Here is a 21,012-nt window from a genome sequence, read left to right on the forward strand (position 1 = left end):
GCCTGAAAGCAGAGGACTGGAATACTGATTTTTTTTATTTTTGTTTTTTATTTTTGAGACAGGGTCTTGTTCTGTGGCCCAGGCTGGAGTGCAATGAGGCAATCACGGCTCACTGCAGCCTTGACCTCCGGAGACCAAGAGATCCTCAGCCTCCCAAAGTGCTGGGACTGCAGCCGGGAGCCACGGTGCCTGGCTTATCTTGCGGATCTTTTCAACTCTAAGACTGAATACCTTTCTTTTCCTTTTAAAATTCTTTTTCGGAACCCTCAAACACCCACTCTCTTCAAACAGCCATTCCAGCCGGGTCCGGGGACAGCTGCGCGCTGGGGTTCGCCGCGGGGGCTGCACGGCCTCCCCGGGGCCTCGGAGACGTGGCTCAGGCGGGGAACAAAGGTCTGCAAACCTCACCCGGAAAACGAAGCTGTGTCTGAGATAAGCGTCCAGCGGCTCCCCACTAACATCGCCAAGTAGGAGTCGGGTCGTTGCTGTGGGCGACGAGAGGCTCTGAGCTAAAGCCTCGGGCGTGGCCCGAACCAGCCTCCCCTTCGCTTCTGCTGAAAACCGCCAGGCGTCGGGGCGGGGACCACGTCTCCCTAGGTCACCGAGTCCAGACCAGCGCTCGCCCCTGCTCATCCCACCCGTGCCCCGTCCGCGGAGGCACCGGCACCAGTTCTCCGGCACCCCCCCACCTCGCTCCCCTCGGGAAGCCACAGCGGCCTCGGCGTCCCCGGCTCTCGGGGGCGGAGCCCACCTGGGCCCGGGGCGGGGCGGGGCGGGGCGGGGCGGGGGCGGGCCAGGTGCGGCGAGCTGGAGAGTCCGGAGCCCGGGCCGGGGCGGGGGAGGCGGGGGCGGGGGCGGGGGCGGGGGCAGGGGCGGGGGCGGGCGCCGGGGAAGCCTCCTCCGGGCGGCGAGGGAGGGCGGCGCGCAGGGAGGGAGAGGGCGGGCGGCCGCGAGCCCGCGACGGGAGCGGCGTGGGGAGGAGAGCCCGGCGCGGAACACGCGCGCGGAGGAGGAGCCGGCCCCGCTCCCGGAGAGACCCCTGGCGCCCGGAGCATGAGCCCGCGCCCCGCCGCAGAGCGCCCGGGGGAGACGGCCTCGGCGCAGCCCTGAGACGCTGGGCCGGGACGCGGGGCGCGGGGCCCGGCCGGGGGGCGGCGGCCGCCTCGGTCAGCGCCATGGGGAGCCCCCGGGCCGCGCGGCTCCAGCTGCTCCTGCGCCCGGTGAGGCTGCTGCGGAGGCGCTTCCGGCTGCTGCTGGCGCTCGCCGCGGTGTCCGTGGGGCTCTGGACTCTGTATCTGGAGCTGGTGGCGTCGGCCCAGGGCGGCGGGAACCCCTTGAACCGGAGTAAGTAGCGCCGAGGGCAGGCGAGGGGCGCGGAGCGGGGCGGCTGCTGCGTCGGGGGACCCGCCTCACCCTGTCCCCGGACCCGCTTCCCGCCCCAGGTGCCCGGCGTCGCCCCGCGCGGACTCGGGGGAAGCCGCGGGGCCGAGCGCTGAATCCCCGAGCCGGGCCTGCCCGCCGGCCGTGTGGGTCCGGGGCATCCTCGGGGCATCCTCGCGGCTCCCCGCGGAGAGCGACCGGGACGGAGGCTCCCCCTCTCCGCCGAGACGCTGGCGGAGTCCGGGCCCCTCCAGCCGCTCCGGGCTTGCGGCTCCCGGGGAGGAGGTCCGTGGGGTCCACGCGCGAGCTGGGGATTCGGGTGCGGGATGCCCTCGGCCGTCCACGCCCGGGCGCGCGCTCCAGTCCGCGCAGCCCGAACTTTGCCCCCCGCCTGCTCTTTGGCTCACTGTTTCCTCTCCCGCTGCATCTTCCAGCGGGTTCTTTTTTTTCCATACCTCGGAGAGTCCCCTCTCCTCCCCGCTTCCCCTGCGTCACTCCTCTCCCGGCCCCGTCCTCGGTTCCTGAGTCTCCCACCTCCTCGCTGCGCCCTCCCGCTCCTGTTCTGGCCGCCCCTTCTGCTACTTTTCTGACCCCTGAGCGATCTAGCAAACTCCCCAGTTTAAGGAGATGATGGACAGCACCGTGGACCGGGCAGCAGGTAGATTCCTACTTCCGTTTCTAACTTAGCCAAGGCCACTTAATATTTCCGTGCCTCAGTTTCCTCCTAGGAAAACAGGAGAGCATGGTCTCTTTGCCTTTTTACATCAGTAGGTATGGCTGTGCGAGGCGGTTTTCAACGTACTGTGGATGGGCCTAACAAAGTAAAACTCAGTGTCAGGGGCTGTAAAAGATCCTGGACTAGTTGGGAAAAGAAATGGAGAAACGCCCATTACTACCAGGTGCCCAACCCAAACCGGAGGAGCTGAGGTTCAAAGTTCTGACACCTGGCCTCCCATGCCTTCACTTCCCTCCCGCCTCGGGGAAGCTCGGACAGAGTGGCTGAGCAAGTTGCGGAGAAGATACTCTGACTCTGACCTATCGTCAGCTTTCTACCCAGAGTTGGGTGTGGTGCTGTGCCTTCTCTTGTGGCCAGACAGACAGAATTACTAGGGACAGTCGCTGAGCTGGTTCAGGTTGGAAATGTGTATTTATGGCCTAACCTTTCTGTGGTGATGGAAATAATTCCGGCTGTGAGTTGGAGGAGACTGGCTCTGCTACTAACTAGCGGGGGAGTCAAGGGAAAAAGGACAGCTTCTCAGGTGAAAATGAGAACTTTGGTCTAAATGGTCTCCAAAGGTGTCTTTCAGTCTGGATACGAAGACTGATGTGCGCGCAAGCATTTGCAGGGCCAGAGAGCTCCGCACATCACCTGGAAGCCACAGCTTCCACCCCGGGGCCACGGCTCCACACAGCAGTGCTTTCCTCTGATGACCACAGCCTGCCTGCCCGTAGCGAATTCTTCCCTCCTCTGGGCCCTGTTCTTCCTTCTGAAAGACAGAGAGTGAGTCTGTTCTCCCCCCGCCATGGCCACTCAGGCCCAAATGGATGAGCTCCTTTAGAGTGTGTGTGGGTGGGGGCCTGGGAGGCGACACCTGTTCCCAATGTAGCCATCATTTTGTTTAACCGGTGGGATCTTGTGCACAAATTAAAAGCAGAGAGGAAAGCAGTTGCTTTGTGACCTTGGAATCAGTGACCTCCCTTTCTCCCTCTCCTCACTTTTCTTTTACCTCACGTGTGTTTTCTTCTCAAACCTGGATCTCGTTTGCCACAGTCATAATCTTACACTCTGGCCCTCGACCTCTGCCTCTGTCTCCTGTTGGCTGTCTCATTCCGAGCCATCAGTTCTTGAGTCTGTTGGGTTCCCCTCCCAGATGAATCTTAACTCTCTGACTGCGTTTCCTTATTTTTTGTTTTCTTTTCCAAACCAATTATCCAGAAAGCTCTTCCCAGCCTTCTATTCCAGAATCGACTGTTTCCTTACTCATGGTTTTTAACAGGAGGCTAAGCTTGCACACTGATGCACCTTGTGTCCTCTCTCCTCTTAGAACCCTGAAATTCGTCTATTGTGCAGGGTGTCTTTTTGTCCTGGGCTGTCCCCTTATATTCTACTCTCGATTTCCCTGTGGAATGAGAGTTAGACAGGAGCTGTGGTTTCTGCCTCCTTGTCTCCCATCCTTTTGTTGTTAAGAAGCCCAGACATCTTGTATCAAAGTTCCCTCTTTTCCTGTAGGTTTCATTCCCAGCTCAGAGCTTTTCCTTTGGAGGGAGAGCCGGGAGGAGGCATTAGGAAAGGAGAGGTGGAAAGGGGGTTGCTAGCATTCCCAGCTCCACACTCTTGGATACCATCAGGAACCAGGGTAGTAAAACTGCACCTCCCAGGCCTGCACCCCTGGCCTCAACCACAGCAACCAGAACCAGCTTGTTGGCTCTGCTTTCCAGCAAACCACCCTGCCTCCCCTCTCTAGCAATCCCTGCCAACTCAGTCCACCACCCACAGCTCCCTGTCAGCTGTAAGGCCAGCCCCCATTACCAGCAACCTTTCATTTGCCTGTCCCTGTGCTGGATCTGGTGCTGGAAGAAGAGTATGGAGAGATGGCAGTCACAAACTCCAGGGTTACCAGTAATGACAGGGGAGCATACTTCCTTCTTTATCTTCATGAAATAACCCAGTAGTTTAAGACGTGAAAGATGTACAATTTGGCTCCATGTGCAGAAGGAGATACAACCACAACTGGAGTGGCTTCAGAGAAAAACAAGCAAAATCCTTAACAAATAGAAAGTGGACAAAAGAATTAGGACTGTTCATTCATTCATGTACACAAATATTTACTTAGCGCATACCTTGAGCCAGGGATTGTGCCAAGCCATGTAGGTGTGATGACCAGGACGTGGTTTTTAGCATCTACAGCTTTATCTAGGGGGAAAGTTAAGGTGCCTGTATCAAAATAGTTGTAATATAAAGCAGTCATTGAGTTTTGCAAACATAGGACCCATATGTTTCTGTGACACCTCTCGAAATGGGGGCACAGCTCTCCCAACTAATATTTCGTGGAAATGGTGACATTTGGGGACATTTTGAAGAGTTGGTTAGATTTTGGTGGATACAGAAAGGCTATTCCAGACAGAAAGAGTAATGTCAACAAAGACCCAGCGTCGGGGAAAGTTTGCGTTTGAGAATATTGAGCAGCTGAGTTTGGCGAAACAGAGGGTACAAGGAGAACAGAGGATGATGCTATGTGTGGAAGGCTGAATAGAAACCTTGAAGAGTGGTATTTATTCAGTAGCTGGTAGAAAGTGGTTGAAAGTTTTAGAATACGGTAGCATCGTAGAATGGGACAGGTAAGGGTAACAATGCTTTTGGTGTGGCATGGTGGTTCTGGGACAGGGTCCTGAACCAGTTAATGTTGGGCTCCCCTTGTTGGGCCCAACATTAACTCTTTAGCTGCTGGATCATGGAGCTGTCCTGGGGAGGGGTCCAGGTGGCAGTGGGACACTCAGAGGGCCTGGGGCAGCCACTGTTCTAACACATGCATAAGGATTTCAGTGTTTTGGTAAGTGGTGCGGCTATCCTGGTATGTACTGGCTGAAAAGCAGCCCTGGGAACAAATTGTTGTTGGGAGTTAAAGATTCTCCGATTAGGCAGGTTTTAACAAGTTATATACCCATTTGTTTGTATTGGATCAGCAAAGATTCGATCTGAAGGCAGAGTTCTGGCCTAGAGGCCAGGGGTGGTGGCTCACACCTGTAATCCCAGAACTTTGGGAGGCCGAGGCGGGCGGATCATTTGAGGTCAGGAGTTCGAGACCAGCCTGGCCAACATGGCAAAACCCCATCTCTACTAAAAAAGATTTAAAAAAACACCCAGGCGTGGTGGTGCACACTGTAATCCCAGCTACTAGGGAGGCTGAGGCAGGAGAATTGCTTAATTCGGCAGGCAGAGGTTGCAGTGAGCTGAGATTGCACCACTGCACTCCAGTCTGAGTGACAGAGCGAGACTCCACTTAAAAAAAAATGGGTTTCTAGAGATGAAATATCTCAGAGCCAAGGGATGATATTTGGGCTCAAATCCAAGACAGAAGGATGGCATGTACTGGCCTCTTTTAGATCTCCCATTTAAGGGCCAGGATTACTTGCTGGATCCCAAAGTATTCTTAAGCTCAGGAAGTCACTGGTTTTCATTGCCCTGCCTCTGTCTGTACCACATCTCTCTGGCTGGCCTTTGTGACTTCTGGCTGACTTGAGTGGGCTGAGGGAGGCACATCCACAGTGAGAGGCAGTCACTGCAGCTCTGGCCACCACAGCCATTCGGATCTGGAAAGGATACAAACCCTCCAGTAACAGAGGTAATACAGGGCAGAGCAGTAATCTGAGACGCAGGCAGGGAGAGAGGGAGAAGCACATGAGACAGATGTGTGGGCAGAGGAGGGATAGTGTGGCGTGGAGTTGAAACCCAGTGAAGCAACAAGCACAACTGCCTTGTGTGCTCCTGTGGGCAGGGACTGTGTCTCATGCAGCTCTGGCTGGGCTGCCTCTCTGTCCCAGGGAACCTCTAGCTCCTTTTGACGTGTCCTGTTTTACCTCTCTCTATGCTGATATTCCAGTCACCAGGCTACTATGTGTGTCTTCAAATCAGCATTCAATTCTGGGCACACACTAGGCGCTCAGATAAGCACCTTCTGGTTATGAACGTGTCAGCTCTGAATTTCCAAGCACCTGATATTTTCCACTGGCAGATACTGTGTTTATCAGGGACTGATCCAATAATAGAACCTAGGAATTCTTGTTCCCTGTACCATAATACGTATACACAGCAATAGCCTTTGAATACAAATACAGAAGATAAGCGATAAGACATCAATGGTTTTCTTTTTTTTTTTTAATCGTAAGCGTGTTTTCTTTGGGCATCGCCTATACGAGGAATGCAGTTTTTGACAATAGGTGACCTTACCCATGTTTAGAGTCTCTCTTTTCCCTGGTCTCTCAGTCCCTGTGCTGACGTGGCCGGTGGAACCTCAGCAATGCGTCTGCCATCTTTACCCTGCCTACTACCCAGGGACCCTCAATCTGAGTTGAGTCCCATTCCCCTGCTGGGTGTGCTGGGGCCGTCTGCCACCCCCTGTCCTGGGAGTTGTTCGGATGCTGTGCATGGTGATAACTGCTTTGTAGCACAAGGTCTTCTGAAAGTGCTTCCGTGCCGGTTTCTGGTAACTGCGCTGCAGTAATTTTCCAGGCCATGGAGCCTGGTCTTGCCCTCTAGTGCTGAGCTTTATGGAGCAGAGCAGAGTAGCCGACATAGCAGAGTTTGCTTTGGAAGGGGTCCTAGAGGCTGTTCCTGGAGTTGGCCACTCACCGTGTAGTTCTCCTCTGCAGCGTTCCACCAGTCTCAAGAACTACGCTTTTATTTTCCACAAGCGCTTTTCGTGATATGTAAAGATTATGTGGTCTCAACTAGGCCAACCAGACATTGGAGTTTACAGACGATTCTTTGACCTCGCGATTCATAGAATTAAGAGATTTACATGTTAACCGATATACAAAAATGCGAGTGGAAGAGGTGAGAATAGTTGGATAGTGGTTCCAAAGGGCACTGGGCTGCATGTATTATATATTCTGAGCAAAGTATGACAGATCTTTCCATTTTTACAGACTCAAGTTAACAAGTGCTACTTTGAATGTTAGAAGTATCCATTGGATAGGCAAAAATGAATATTCTTTGTATTCTTGTAATATATATATATATATATATATATATATATATTTTTTTTTTTTTTTAGACAGAGTCTCGCTCTGTGGCCCAGGCTGGAGTGCAGTGGCCAGATCTCAGCTCACTGCAAGCTCCGCCTCCCAGGTTCACGCCATTCTCCTGCCTCAGCCTCCCGAGTAGCTGGGACTACAGGCACCCACCGCCATGCCCGGCTAGTTTTTTGTATTTTTTAGTAGAGACGGGGTTTCACCATGTTAGCCAGGATGGTCTCGATCTCCTGACCTCGTGATCAGCCCGTCTCGGCCTCCCAAAGTGCTGGGATTACAGGCTTGAGCCACCGCACCTGGCCTCTTGTAATATTTTAGTATATAAGTTATTTTTATGTTCAACATGTTCTTTATTTCATAACTACAAAAGGCCTGATACTGACCAACTTTTAAGAAAATAAACATGCAAATCGTCGCTATGGTCCCTCTTTTTATTCAAGTATGTGTACAGAAAGCTGGATGAGCGTTTTTCACAAACTGAAAATACCTGTGTTATGGGCACCGTGATGAAGAAACAGAATATCACCAGCACCCCAGTGCCCCCATGGGGGGACGGTATGAATCACTGCCGTCAGCATAGATTAATTTAGCATATTTTAATCTTTTATGTAAGTGGAATAATACAGATTGTGGTTCTCTTTTTAGTAACCATTTTTAAAATTAAATTAATGAAAGTGTTTTTTGAGACTGAGTCTTACTGTCTCTCAAGCCAGAGTGCCATGGTGTGACCTTAGCTTATTGCAGCCTGGAACTCCTGGGCTCAATTACAGGAGTGAGCCACTGTGCTCGGCCTCATTTTAAAATGACATTCTTTATGATTATAAAAATAATGCAGCCAGGTGTGGTGGCTCACACCTGTAATCCCAGCACTTTGGGAGGCCAAAGGTGGGCAGATCACTTGAGGTCAGGAGTTCGAGAGCAGCCTGGCCAACATGATGAAAGCCCATCTCTGCTACAACTGCAAAAATTAACTGGGTGTGGTGGCGGCGCCTGTAGTCCCAGCTGTTCGGGAGGCCGAGGCACAAGAATCGCTTGAACCTGGGAAGCAGAGGTTGCAGTGAGCCAAGATTGCGCCAGTGCACTCCAGCCTGGGTGACAGCAAGACGGTCTTAAATAAGTAAATAAATAAATAAAATAAGGATAAAAATAATCCGTGCTCATTATACTAGACAACAGCTGTGTATCTGGACTACATTAACCCCCGTGGAAGTACTTGTTTGCCTTTAGGCACCATAGCATCAGGAATAAAATAACCTAAGGCCAAGGAACACCAGGGGCCTCAAGGCTGTAGGATACCTAGTCTCTGAAATCCTCCAGCAGCGCTCTGCCAGGGTGGAATTGAGAACTGCTGCTCATCCACATATAAGAACCCTTTAGACATGTTTCTTCGGGTCTTGATCTTAGAAATAGCTGTGCTTCTATTGAGTGGTTTGTTTTAATTTTTATTGGTCACGCAAGTTGCATAATCACTCTGATTGTTCCCTTCGTGTTGGTTACTAGGAAGCTTTAGGATTCAGTTTTGTCTTCACCTGGGAAAAGGGGTAAAGGATTTTATGATCTGTATTTTTCTACTAATTTTATGACTGTACCTTTATTTTATTTATTTATTTATTTTCTTTTTTGAGACGGAGTCTTGCTCAGTCACCCAGGCTGGAGTGCAGTGGTGCGATCTCAGCTCACTGTGAGCTCCGCCTCCTGGGTTCACACCATTCTCCTGCCTCAGCCTCCCGAGTAGCTGGGACTACAGGCGCCCGCCACTACGCCCGGCTAGTTTTTTGTATTTTTTAGTAGAGACGAGGTTTCACCGTGTTAGCCAGGATGGTCTCGATCTCCTGACCTCGTGATCTACCCACCTTGGCCTCCCAAAGTGCTGGGATTACAGGCGTGAGCCACCGCGTCCGGCCGACTGTACCTTTGTTTTATCTCCCCACCCCCACAACCAACTACTTCCAATTTATGTCATCTTGTATTCTGTGGTCATTGTAAGCTACTTTAGTTTTTCCTGGACCAAATCAAGGCATAAAATCAATCAACAAAAGTGCTATAGTATACATACAAGTATGAAGAAGAAATGAACAATCACCTAAAATGTCACCACTCTGACCTAGACAGTGTTGAAAAAATGAAGTGTGATAAGCAGACGTTGGATTCCAGGATGCCTTAGACAAAAAGTCTGGATTTAAAAACTTAAAAAAGGCCGGGCGCGGTGGCTCACGCCTGTAATCCCAGCACTTTGGGAGGCTGAGGCGGGTGGATCACAAGGTCAGGAGATCGAGACCATGGTGAAACCCTGTCTCTACTAAAAATACAAAAAACTAGCCAGGCGTGGTGGCGGGCGCCTGTGGTCCCAGCTACTCGGGAGGCTGAGGCAGGAGAATGGCGCGAACCCGAGAAGCGGAGCTTGCAGTGAGCCGAGATCGCGCCACTGCACTCCAGCCTGGGGGACAGAGCGAGACTCCGTCTCAAAAAAATAATAATAATAAATAAATAAATGAAAATAAAAAATAAAAACTTAAAAAGCCAAAAAAAGTATTGCCCTGACCTTTTTGGGGGTCTTTATTTAGGTACTGAAAAGTTGAATCACATCCACAAATAAATTATCTTTCCGTATAAGATGACTACCAAAAGCTTAGAATTTACTGACGGGTGTTGGGGCCTGAGCCACTTTTGTTGAAAACAGTGACACCGTACAAGGCAAGTTCAATAAAACTGGGCTCATCCTTGACATTACCGAGAGAACAACTGAGAGACTGGCTAGGAAGGCCAGAAACCCGGTTTATCATGTGGGCACCCGTCCCTGCAAAGGTCTGGGAGGAAGCGTCTCGCACCAGCAAGGACACCTCAGTGTGAAGATCTGTGGCCGCTGCCAGTCTGTGGCTTTTGGATGCATAAAGTCACAAACTAGAGATCCAGCTCCTCTATTAGCAGCTGGGAATCCCTGCCCAGGGAATAGACTTGGTCTGTCTCTTCCACCCATTTCTTCTTTGAAACTGTGTTCTTGTGGTCCCTAGCAGAGGCTATGTGTGTGTCTCAGTCTGCACAGCTAACATTCCGTGACCCAGGAAGAGGGCCCAGAAATGGAAGAGAATAGAGAGAGGTGGGAGTGGAAATAGAGAAATGACATTCCAGGCCGACCAAGGATTTTAGGTATCAATGTTCAGGAAATTGAGTGTGGTGTATTTTGCAATCTTTATTTATTTTGCAAACCTTGAATGGCTGCAGAAGTGATTCATTCTAAACTTAAAGCAAAATGTTTACGGAGCATTCACTTTGTATGGCAGACTGAGTGGACTGAAAAGCGTCGATAATTCCTGGAAACTGGAGTTTGAAGACAGGGCAAGGTTCAAGTTCAAGCTCTATGACTCACCAATGGTGAGACCTTGCAGAAGGTACTTATTCCTTTCTAAGTCTCAGGAGCCTTATCTGGGTAGTGGAGCCGTAATGCTCTTCCTGTAGAGCTTTCTTTATGACTAAATGAGATTTATGAGCATAGCACACATTAGGAGCTCAGTGGATATTGGTTCTCATCTCTTCCCTCTCAGTCTGATAGGAATTAGAGAACGGCTGGGCAGGAGGGGGCAAATAGGCACATTCCTCAACTGGCCCTTTGGCCAGTGCTTCTTTTTTTTTTTTTTTTTGAGACGGAGTCTCGCTCTGTCGCCCAGGCTGGAGTGCAGTGGCGCGATCTCGGCTCACTGCAAGCTCCGCCCCCCGGGTTCACACCATTCTCCTGCCTCAGCCTCCCGAGTAGCTGGGATTACAGGCGCCGCCACCTCGCCCGGCTAGTTTTTTGTATTTTTTTTAGTAGAGACGGGGTTTCACCATGTTAGCCAGGATGGTCTCAATCTCCTGACCTCGTGATCCGCCCGTCTTGGCCTCCCAAAGTGCTGGGATTACAGGCTTGAGCCACCGCACCTGGCCCCCGCCAATACTTCTTAAACTTCCCAGCCCGTGACACAGCTGTGTCCAGTACCCCAGCATCACTGTGCCATCCATACCCAGCACCTGCCACCAAATACACATTCTTCAATCACGTTTTTCCTCCATGATGTTCAGCAATGCCTGCATCTTTCCATCCCAGGCAGAGATTTTTATTAGGGGTGGAGGCCCGGTTGGGAGTCAAGGATTTTGCTGAGAATGAGAGCTATCTGGGGGGCCGTACCAGGGCACAGAAGCACAGCAATTGGGAAGCGATAACCTCTCATTCTGCTGCGTGCCCCTGAGTACACACTGAGATTTCTGGGACTAAAAGGCAGGAACACCTGGCAGTTATCTCATTATTTCTTTATTAAAAAAATTTTTTTTTTTTTTTTAGAGATGGAGTCTCACTATGTTGCTCAGGCTGGTCCTGAACTCCTAGGCTCAAAAGATCCTCCTACCTCAGCCTCCCAAAGTGCTGAGATTACAGGCATGAGCCACCGTGCCTGGCCAGTTATCTCCTTGTACATCCTAGCTTTGTAACTGATTTGCCTGGTTTCCTGTTTCCAGGAAATCAGTTTACCTGTCACTAATTTCCTGTCCTTTTGGGGGCTTCGGTTCCATCGTCTTTGGAGTGAGATGCTTGCCTGCGGGAGTAGATTTGGAACTTGCCTGTGTCGCGAAGGGGTGAAAGGGACAGTCAGAAAGGAGTATCTTTGACATTCTGGCGCTGGCCTTTCAAGGCTCAGTTGCCTGAACCAAGAGATGGCAGCTCTCCCAGTAGTTCTGACCGCTTTGGCCTCCAAGGTCATCTCTGACACCATGGTCTCCATACAAGCAGTTGCCTCAAAGATTAAAGGCCTCCCTGCTGAGATCTTCTTACAAATCCTCTGATCCGCTCCTTTCCACCCTGCCTGCCAAGCCCAGGTTCAAACGAATGTGTGCGGCGTGTACTCACGCACACCTCCCTCACCAGCCAGCTGGTCCCGACTGCTCACCAGCACCTCTTAGCAAAGGTGGGCAGGAGGACTGCGGACGTGGAGGATCCCCTCGTGGACCAGGCACACAGTGCAGTACACTCTCTCTGTCCCGGGTCTCCTTTCTTTCCGTTTCAGCTGAGTAGAGGGCCTGGGACAGGGCGATGGAGATGGGGAGCACATCCCAGGTAAAGGCTTCCAACAGCAGAAGGCAGGGGACATTGCACAGGCACAGAAAATGGGCAGAGAAATGGGGAGAGACCCCTACCCCATTTTTTCATTTTAGTGACTGTTTTGTTTTGAGACAGAGTCTCGCTCTGTCACTCAGGCTGAAGTGCAGTGGTGTGATCTCGGCTCACTCTAACCTGTGTCCCCCAGGTTCAAGCAATTCTCCTGCCTCAGCCTCCCGAGTAGCTGGGATTACAGGCATGTGCCACCATGCCCAGCTAAGTTTTGTATTTTTAGTAGAGATGGGGTTTTGCCATGTTGGTCAGGCTGGTCTTGAACTCCTGACTTCAGGTGATGTGCCCGCCTTGGCCTCCCAAAGTGCTGGGATTACAGGCGTGAGCCACCGCACCCAGTGTAGTGACTGTATTTTTCATATCTGTAAGTTTTATTTTGTTCTGTTTCAAATTTGTTGGGTTTTTAAACACTACATTGTGGCTGGGTGAGGTGGCTCACGCCTGTAATCACAGCACTTTGGGAGGCCAAGGCGGGCAGAGTTCGAGGTCAGTAGTTCGAGACCAACCTGGCCAACATGGCAAAACCCTGTCTCTACTAAAAATACAAAAATTAGCTGGACGTGGTGGCGCATGCCTGTAATCCGAGCTACTTGGGAGGCTGAGGCAGGAGAATCGCTTGAACCAGGAGGCGGAGGTTGCAGTGAGCTGATTTTGTGCCACTGCACTCCAACCTGGGTGACAGAGTGAGACTCTGACTTAACAAATAAATAAATAAGTAAATAAGTAAATAAATGAATAAATAGGCTGGGCATGGTGGCTCATGCCTGTAATCCTGGCACTTTGGGAGGCTGAGGTGGGTGGATCACCTGAGGTCATAAGTTCAAGACCAGCTTGGCCAACATGGTGAAATCCCAACTCTACTAAAAATACAAAAATTAGCCAGGCATGGTGGCACATGCCTGTAATCTCAGCTACTTGGGAGGCTAAGGCAGGAGAATTGCTTGAACCTGGGAGGCAGAGGTTGCCATGAGCCGAGATTACACCACTACACTACAGCCTGGGCAACAGAGCAAGACTGTCTCAAAATAATAATGATAATAATAATAATAAATAAAAATAAACTCCATCGTTCTTCTGCATTTACAAATTTAAAACAAATTTATTTAATTATCTAAAATTGTTGGTTGCAAGAGGCTGCCAAGATGTTAGCATCTGCTTACTGCTCTGATTTTTACATCCTCGTATTTTGGCTGCTGGAGATTTCCCTTACCTTATGGAGGGCTTTACTATGTAAATAAAACAGCAGTTTGTCGTACTTCATCTAGCGTTTTTAATATTTTGCTGTGGGTATTTTCCAAAAGGAAGTCCTCTGGCTTGAATTTCTAATACCTCCTCCAGCGACAGCAGGCTGTTATTATGCGGGTGTGTGTGTCTAAGCAAAGGTGAATATTTCCATGTGAGGAATATAGCGTAAGCTAAGTGGAAAGTCTGGGGAATACAACTTTTGTAGGGAACACAAGTTCTGTAGTGCAGAGGCTTGAAGGAGATGAAGATGAAATGGTAGTTGCAACCTAACTGTGGACTCACCTGCGGGCCAGGTTGTTGAGTTTGGACTTGGTAGGGAGCAACGTAAATTTATTTTATTGATTAACTGATGTTTTTTAGTTTTAGAGATAATGCCTCAGTCTGTTGCCCAGTCTAGAGTTTGGTGGCATGATCAGGGCTCACTGCAGTCTCAAACTCTTGGACTCAAACAATCGCCCCACCTCAGCCTCCCACGTAGGCAGGACTGCTGGTGCATGTCACCGTGCCTGCTGATTTTATTTATTTATTTATTTATTTATTTATTATTTACTGAGACGGAGTCTCGCTGTCTTGCCCAGGCTGGAGTGCAGTGATGCATCTCGGCTCACTGCAAGCTCCGCCTCCCGGGTTCACGCCATTCTCCTGCCTTAGCCTCCCGAGTAGCTGGGACTACAGGCGCCCGCCACCATGCCCAGCTAATTTTTTGTGTTTTTTTTTTTAGTAGAGACGGAGTTTCACCATGTTAGCCAGGATGGTCTCGATCTCTTGACCTGGTGATCCGCTCACCTCGGCCTCCCAAAGTGCTGGGACTATAGGTGTGAGCCACCGCGCCCGGCCCATGCCTGCTAATTTTAACATTTTCTTTGTAGAGACAGGGTCTCACTATGTTGCCTAGGCTGGTTCAAACTCCTGCACTCAAGCAACATTTTTGCCTCTGTCTCCAAAACCACTGGGATTACAGGCACGAGCCCCTGTGACTGTGTCCAGCCAACGTAAATTGTTTAAAACCACTGGGATTACAGGCACGAGCCCCTGTGACTGTGTCCAGCCAACGTAAATTGTTTAAAGCAGGAATTTATTATGGAGGGAGTGTTTTCTGCTTTTCATCCACTGATTTGTACTTTAATTGTTCAAACACTTTTTTTTTTTTTTTTTTTATACAGGATCTTGCTTTTTCACCCAGGCTGGAGTCCAGTGGTTCACTGCAGCCTCGACTTCTTCAGCTCAAGCAATCCTCCTGCCTTGGCCTCCCACGTAGCTAGGACCACAGGCATACACCACTACGCCCAGCTAATTTTTAAACTTTTTGTACAGATGGGCCTCACTGTGTTGCCCAGACTGGTCTTGAACTCCTGGGCTCAAGCAATCCTCTTTCCTCAGCCTCCCAAAGTGCTGGGATTACAGGCGTGAGCCACCCCACTGCCTTTAAATACTTACCAGCCCCTTCTGCATCCCGGGAACTTGTGTCTGTAGGTTGATTAGGCTGTTGGAAGTTTGCAGGATGGCTGGGATGAAGTGAGGCTGCTGCAGGATGGCCAGGACGTAGTGAGGTGGTTACCGCAGTGACCCAGCGGGTGGGTGGTGAGTGCCTAGCTGGAAGGAGTGGCAGATGACAGCTGAGACCTGTCAAGGCAGGACGTGACAGAGTTTGGCAGTGGGGTTGATGGAGAAGGTGATAGAATACCAAAGTTATGGGTTTCATACATGGTTCTCTGTACTCTGCCACGATCATTTAAATAAGGGTTGTCTTGTGTACCCAGCATCTCAGAAATGGTCTCCTGAGAAAAACATGCCTTTATTTGTCCTTGTACTTTCTTCTCTGGAACCATGGTGGGCCTACAGAAGAATGCAAAGGGTGGGGAGGCAGACACTCATTCATTCAGAGGGTGTTCACTGAGCCCTTGTTATTTGCCAGGCTATGCTCTGGGTGTTAGGGAGATCATGGGGAAGAAGAAGTCGAAAGAGCTTGCCATCACAGAGCATGCGTTTCTGGTGAGGAAGAGACAGGATAATCATGTAAACAAACAGATCGGGATTTGAGATGGTGATGCTATCTGGGAAGAAAAAGAAGCAATAATCGCACTGGCTTGGAGGCTGAGGGGGATCTCCCAGACAGATAGCTCCTAAGACAGATAACTGAGGGCTGGAGGACATGACACCAAAAGGGTGTCAGGATTACAAAGACCTCAGGAATTTGGAGAATGGGAGCTGGGTAGAAGAGGAAAAAATTGTAGAGCAGAGTTGTTGCTGGTTTTCAGGATAAGCGCCTCCTTCCTAATCCTGTTGTCCTGAAAACATGTCCTCCTTCACCTCGCTGGCAGGAATAGAGTCAGCCTCAGACTTAGAGTTTTCCACCAGGAGCGCTTGAGAAAGAAGCACTGGCTAAAGACTGTCTGGGCTGGGCAGAAAATGATCGCGGCTGTTTCTTCATCACAAACCCAGATCCCAAACCAGCATGGGGGGATGGGGGATGTCCTATTGAAAGCCAGACTGGAATTAACCCCGTCCCCTCCCTCACAACATTTTTTCCACGCCTCCATTAGTGCACTTACCAAAGTCAGCCTTGCATCAGAGTTATTTTTGTCTGTGTTTGTCTTCCCCCGTGAGATTGGGAATTTCTAGAGTACTGGACCTGGGCATTTCCCCCTCTTTGTGGAGAGATTTGTAACCTTTTGTGGATCACATACATCTGTAAGAATCTGATGAAGAGGCCAGGCACGGTGGCTCACGCCTGTAATCCCAGCACTTTGAGAGATTAAGGTAGGAGGATGGCTTGAGCCCAGGAGTTTGAGACCAGCATAGGCAACATAGCAAGACCCTATCTCTACATAAAGTTTAAAAATTAGCCCCGGCCAAGCATGGTGGCACACACCTGTAATCCCAGCATTTTGGGAGGCCGAGGTGGGAGGATCACTTGAGCCCAGGAGTTTGAGGCTGCAGTGAGCTATGATCTCGCCACTGTACTCCAGCCTGGGTGACAGAGTGAGATCCTATCTAAAAAGAAAGAAAAAAGAAGGAAGAGAAGAGAGAAAAGAAAAAAAGGAATCTGATGAAGAAACGTGTACCCTGTCCTCAGAAGTCTGCCCATATCCTGTATATTTTGCATGCTATTTTGGGAGGAGGTACACAGGCCTCTGACCCCTATCCGTGGATCCCTAGTTAAGAACTCTGTCTGAAGCTTTGCCCAGTGCCTGGTATGTGGTAAGTTCTTGGAGTCTGATGACTTGGGAATATTCTCCTGATTAAATCTCCTTCCTCTAGTTGCAGGGGACAGATGTTAGGTGGGAGAAGGAGAGCCAGGAAGAGCCCCGCTGCTGGGAGATGCAGAAAAGTGTTTAAATCATCCATCTGGAAGCAGCCATCCAGAGAGCAGTAGCTTCACCTCACTTCCTGTCTGGGAGAACCGGAGGTGGGGTCTCCTCCCTGGGCTTGGTCTTCCCTTGGGCTCTGCCGTGCCTCCCCTTCGCCCTGTGCCTGCTGTTCTCCAGTCTCATGACATCCCTCTGCTTGCCTTTCAAAACTCCGCTTATCCCTTTCTCTCATCTCTTCCCTGAAGCCTTCCTCAACTATTTTAGAACCAGCTGACCTCGTTCTTTTTGGAACTTCTGTTGCACCTCACTTTTCTGAAACTTACAATTGAGCACTGACTTTCTTTCATTCCTACTTCATCTGGGTTGGTCTTGTGTGTCCCAGCTGGGTTGTTAGAGAAGCCAAAGGTGGCTCCAGAGTATCTGGTTAGGACGGTTTGCTTCACTCCCTCCACAGCGTGGATGGAATGCTTGGAAGAGGCAGGCAGTGCACTTAGAATCGAGTCGGCGCAGGCTTCGCTGTGCCCGTGTTTCCTCCATGTGAACATGGCCATCCTTGCCGCCTTAACTTCTGGCGTTGCTGTTGTGCCCTCCAGGCCATCTGCTGCTGTCTTGGCTCCTCCATTCCTTCCTTCCTTTATCGTGGCAGAGTGGTGAGAAGCTTTGAAGTCAGACTACCTGACTTTGAACCGTGGCTCCTGTCCTTGGTAAGCTGTGCCTCAGTGAGCATATTATTGAGCCTCAATATGCCCCCGTTTCTTCTCTGTAAAATGGGACTATTAATGGTACCTGTCTCATTGTGTTTTTGTTGTGACGATTAAGTGAAATAATAAAGTACTTAGAACAGTTTCTAATACATAGTGTTTGATAAGTGTTAGCTGGTGGCTGGGCACAATGGCTCACATCTGTAATCCCAGCGCTTTTAGAGGCCGAGGTAAGAGAATGCCTTGAGGCCGGAAGTTCAAGACCAGCCTGGGCAACATAGCAAGACCCCCATCTCTACCAAAAAATAAAATAAAGAAAAATTAGCTGGGCGTGGTGGTATGTGCACCTGTAATCCTAGTTATTAATACTCGGGAGGCTGAGGCAGGTGGATTGCTTGAGCATAGGAGTTGGAGGCTGTAGTGAGCTATGATCACACCACTGCACCCCAGCCTGGGTGACAGAGCAAGGCTCTGCCTCATAAAAAAAAAAAATAATAGGCCGGGCGCGGTGGCTCAAGCCTGTAATCCCAGCACTTTGGGAGGCCGAGACGGGCGGATCACGAGGTCACAAGATCAAGACCATCCTAGCTAACATGGTGAAACCCCGTCTCTACTAAAAAAATACAAAAAACTAGCCGGGCGAGGTGGCGGGCGCCTGTAGTCCCAGCTACTCGGGAGGCTGAGGCAGGAGAATGGCGTGAACCCAGGAGGCGGAGCTTGCAGTGAGCTGAGATCTGGCCACTGCACTCCAGCTCGGGCGACAGAGCAAGACTCCATCTCAAAAAAAAAAAATAAATAAATAAATAAATACATAAATAAATGCTTATCTGAGCGCCTAGTATGTGCCCAGAATTGAATGTTGATTTGAAGATGCATGCAGTACATGTTAGGTGCTATTGTTTATTATAACTTAGCTTTTAAAGACCCTTTGTCTCTGTTTTGATTGGTTTTAGCATGCTGACTTTCACATATCAAAGAATCCTAGGACAGGGTGGACCCCGTGGGTGCAGAATGGAAGAAAACCAAAAGCAAAGCAGAAGCCCAGAGATTTAAAATTCTGAGACGGATTATACCTGCGTTTCGTATTCTAGGCCCATGGCAGACATCTCCAATAGAACATGAAGTTCTTTTACTGAGCTCAGGTGCAGTCTCAGCATCATCTCAACATTGCTCACCAGGCAGTCACTACAGATTGACTTGAGCTGCCCCTTAAAATGTTATCTATGTATCCAGCTCCTGATTTTACCAGTGAAGAATTTAAAGCCTGGAGAGCTTTAATCAACCTGCTCATATAGCAGTTTGTAGGACTCCTGGTGCCTAGACGATTGTTTTCACCACACCATGCCACCCACCCTCTGCCTTCGCTCGTTCCCTTTTTGTTTGCTGAGGTTGCCTCCTTTTAACGTCTGCGTTTCACGAGGTCGGGGAAGCTCCTTTCTTTTTCTAACCGCCCTAGCAATCTGATAGTATATTATGACGCGTATAGACCAACCTCAGGTCTGTTGATCTAGTTTTTTCTTACCAGTGAGCTCGCTGAAGTTATTGCCACTCGGTTGGGGGTGGGTCATGCATGTTCCCAACTCAGCTGCCTTTAGGGGTGATCCATGCATTGACACCCTGCACTGGCATTGATGGTGGAGAGTAACCTGCAGAGAAGCTATTGCTGATGTTGAATTGAATTCTCACATTGCTAGAGAAAGGCCAAGGCTTGACATTCTTCATCCAACAGGTTCCTTTGTTGCACACTCCCATCCTGAGAAACAGAGCCCATTCCGGTGTACAGCTTCTTAAATAACAGGCAAATGGAGTCATGACTTCCTATCTCACTTTCTTGAATTGAGGGATGGGAAATAATGAATAGATGAAGTTGATTTTAAATCAAAAGAATCCTGGAACACACGAATGATGAAGCCCTTTGGTAGACAGATTCATGATGTATTTATTTATTTATTTATTTTATTTATTTATTTTTTTTGAGACTGAGTCTGGCTCTGTCGCCCAGGCTGGAGTGCAGTGGCCGGATCTCAGCTCACTGCAAGCTCCGCCTCCCGGGTTTACGCCATTCTCCTGCCTCAGCCTCCGGAGTAGCTGGGACCACAAGCGGAGTAGTTGGGACCACAGGCGCCCGCCACCTCGCCCGGCTAGTTTTTTTTTTGTATTTTTTAGTAGAGACGGGGTTTCACTGTGTTAGCCAGGATGGTCTCGATCTCCTGACCTTGTGATCCGCCCGTCTCAGCCTCCCAAAGTGCTGGGATTACAGGCTTGAGCCACCGCGCCCGGCCTCATGATGTATTTAAAACATTGTTGTCTTCTCCGTTATTCGTCTCTCTGTGTAGAAATATACAAGTTGACGAGGACAGATATTTTCGTAATCCTAGTTCTGCTTAGCAAATGGAAGTCCATTGTTGGCAATGTGAGGGTAAAAAGTGAAATGGGTGACAGATTAAAGAAAACTTGCAGAGAGGTAGCAACAAATAGGTTCAGAACATGTTTGGAAGATTACAGAGTGCGCACAGTGGTTCACGCCTGCAATCCCAGCACTTTCAGAGGCCGCTGTGGGCATATTGCTTGCACCTAGGAGTTTTAGAGCAGCCTGGGCAACATGGCAAGACCCCATCTCTACAAAAAATTTAAAAGTTACCCGGGCATGGTGGCTCAAGCTTGTGATCCCAGCTACTTGGGAGGCTGAGGTGGGAAGATTGCATGAGCCCAGGAGATCAAGGCTGCAGTGAACCGTGTTCGCACCACTGCACTCCAGCCTGGGTGGCAGAGTGACACGCTGTCTTTAAAAAAAAAAAAAAAGAAGATTACACAGAGGAGGTTAAAAAAACAATAATATTCAAGCTTGATTTAGCTTGTTGAATAGGAATTCAATTTTGCTTTGATGCATGAAAATTGAAAAAAAGATTTGCATGAAGAAAATTCTACAGTAGTAAAGCTTTAATTAGGTTGCTTAGGAAATGCCACCTGTCTGTTTTGGGGAAGTATTTATTGATTGAAGCAAGAGCTATCAAATTGGAAGTCAACATTTACCATTTTGAGAAAAAGAAATGGGTATAAACTACCCAAGGTACTTGTTTTTTTTTTTTTTTTTGAGACGGAGCCTCTCTCTGCCGCCCAGGCTGGAGTGCAGTGGCCGGATCTCGGCTCACTGCAAGCTCTGCCTCCCGGGTTCCCGCCATTCTCCTGCCTCAACCTCCCGAGTAGCTGGGACTACAGGCGCCCGCCACCTCGCCCGGCTAGTTTTTTGTATTTTTTAGTAGAGACGGGGTTTCACCGTGTTAGCCAGGATGGTCTCGATCTCCTGACCTCGTGATCTGCCCGTCTCGGCCTCCCAAAGTGCTGGGATTACAGGCGTGAGCCACCGCGCCCGGCCGTACCCAAGGTACTTGTTAATACAAAAAAGAAGAGGGAAGTTCAGTTTCTGGGATATAGACATTTATTGTGATTTTTCAGTGGTGATTCTTCTAGCAGCTTTTTCAAAGGG

General features: G+C 49.8%; 1 protein-coding gene across 1 annotated transcript in view; it reads left to right on the forward strand.

The window, feature by feature from the left end:
* Positions 1–1,175: 1,175 nt before the first annotated feature.
* Positions 1,176–21,012, forward strand: part of B4GALNT3 (beta-1,4-N-acetyl-galactosaminyltransferase 3) — a 92,176-nt gene continuing 72,339 nt past the window's right edge. The window contains exon 1 of the mRNA XM_031650985.1: positions 1,176–1,344. Coding sequence (XP_031506845.1) covers positions 1,176–1,344 — 169 coding nt within the window. The remainder of the gene's footprint in view (positions 1,345–21,012) is intronic.

Source organism: Papio anubis, chromosome 9 (genome assembly GCF_008728515.1).
Source record: "Papio anubis isolate 15944 chromosome 9, Panubis1.0, whole genome shotgun sequence".
Taxonomy (NCBI): domain Eukaryota; kingdom Metazoa; phylum Chordata; class Mammalia; order Primates; family Cercopithecidae; genus Papio; species Papio anubis.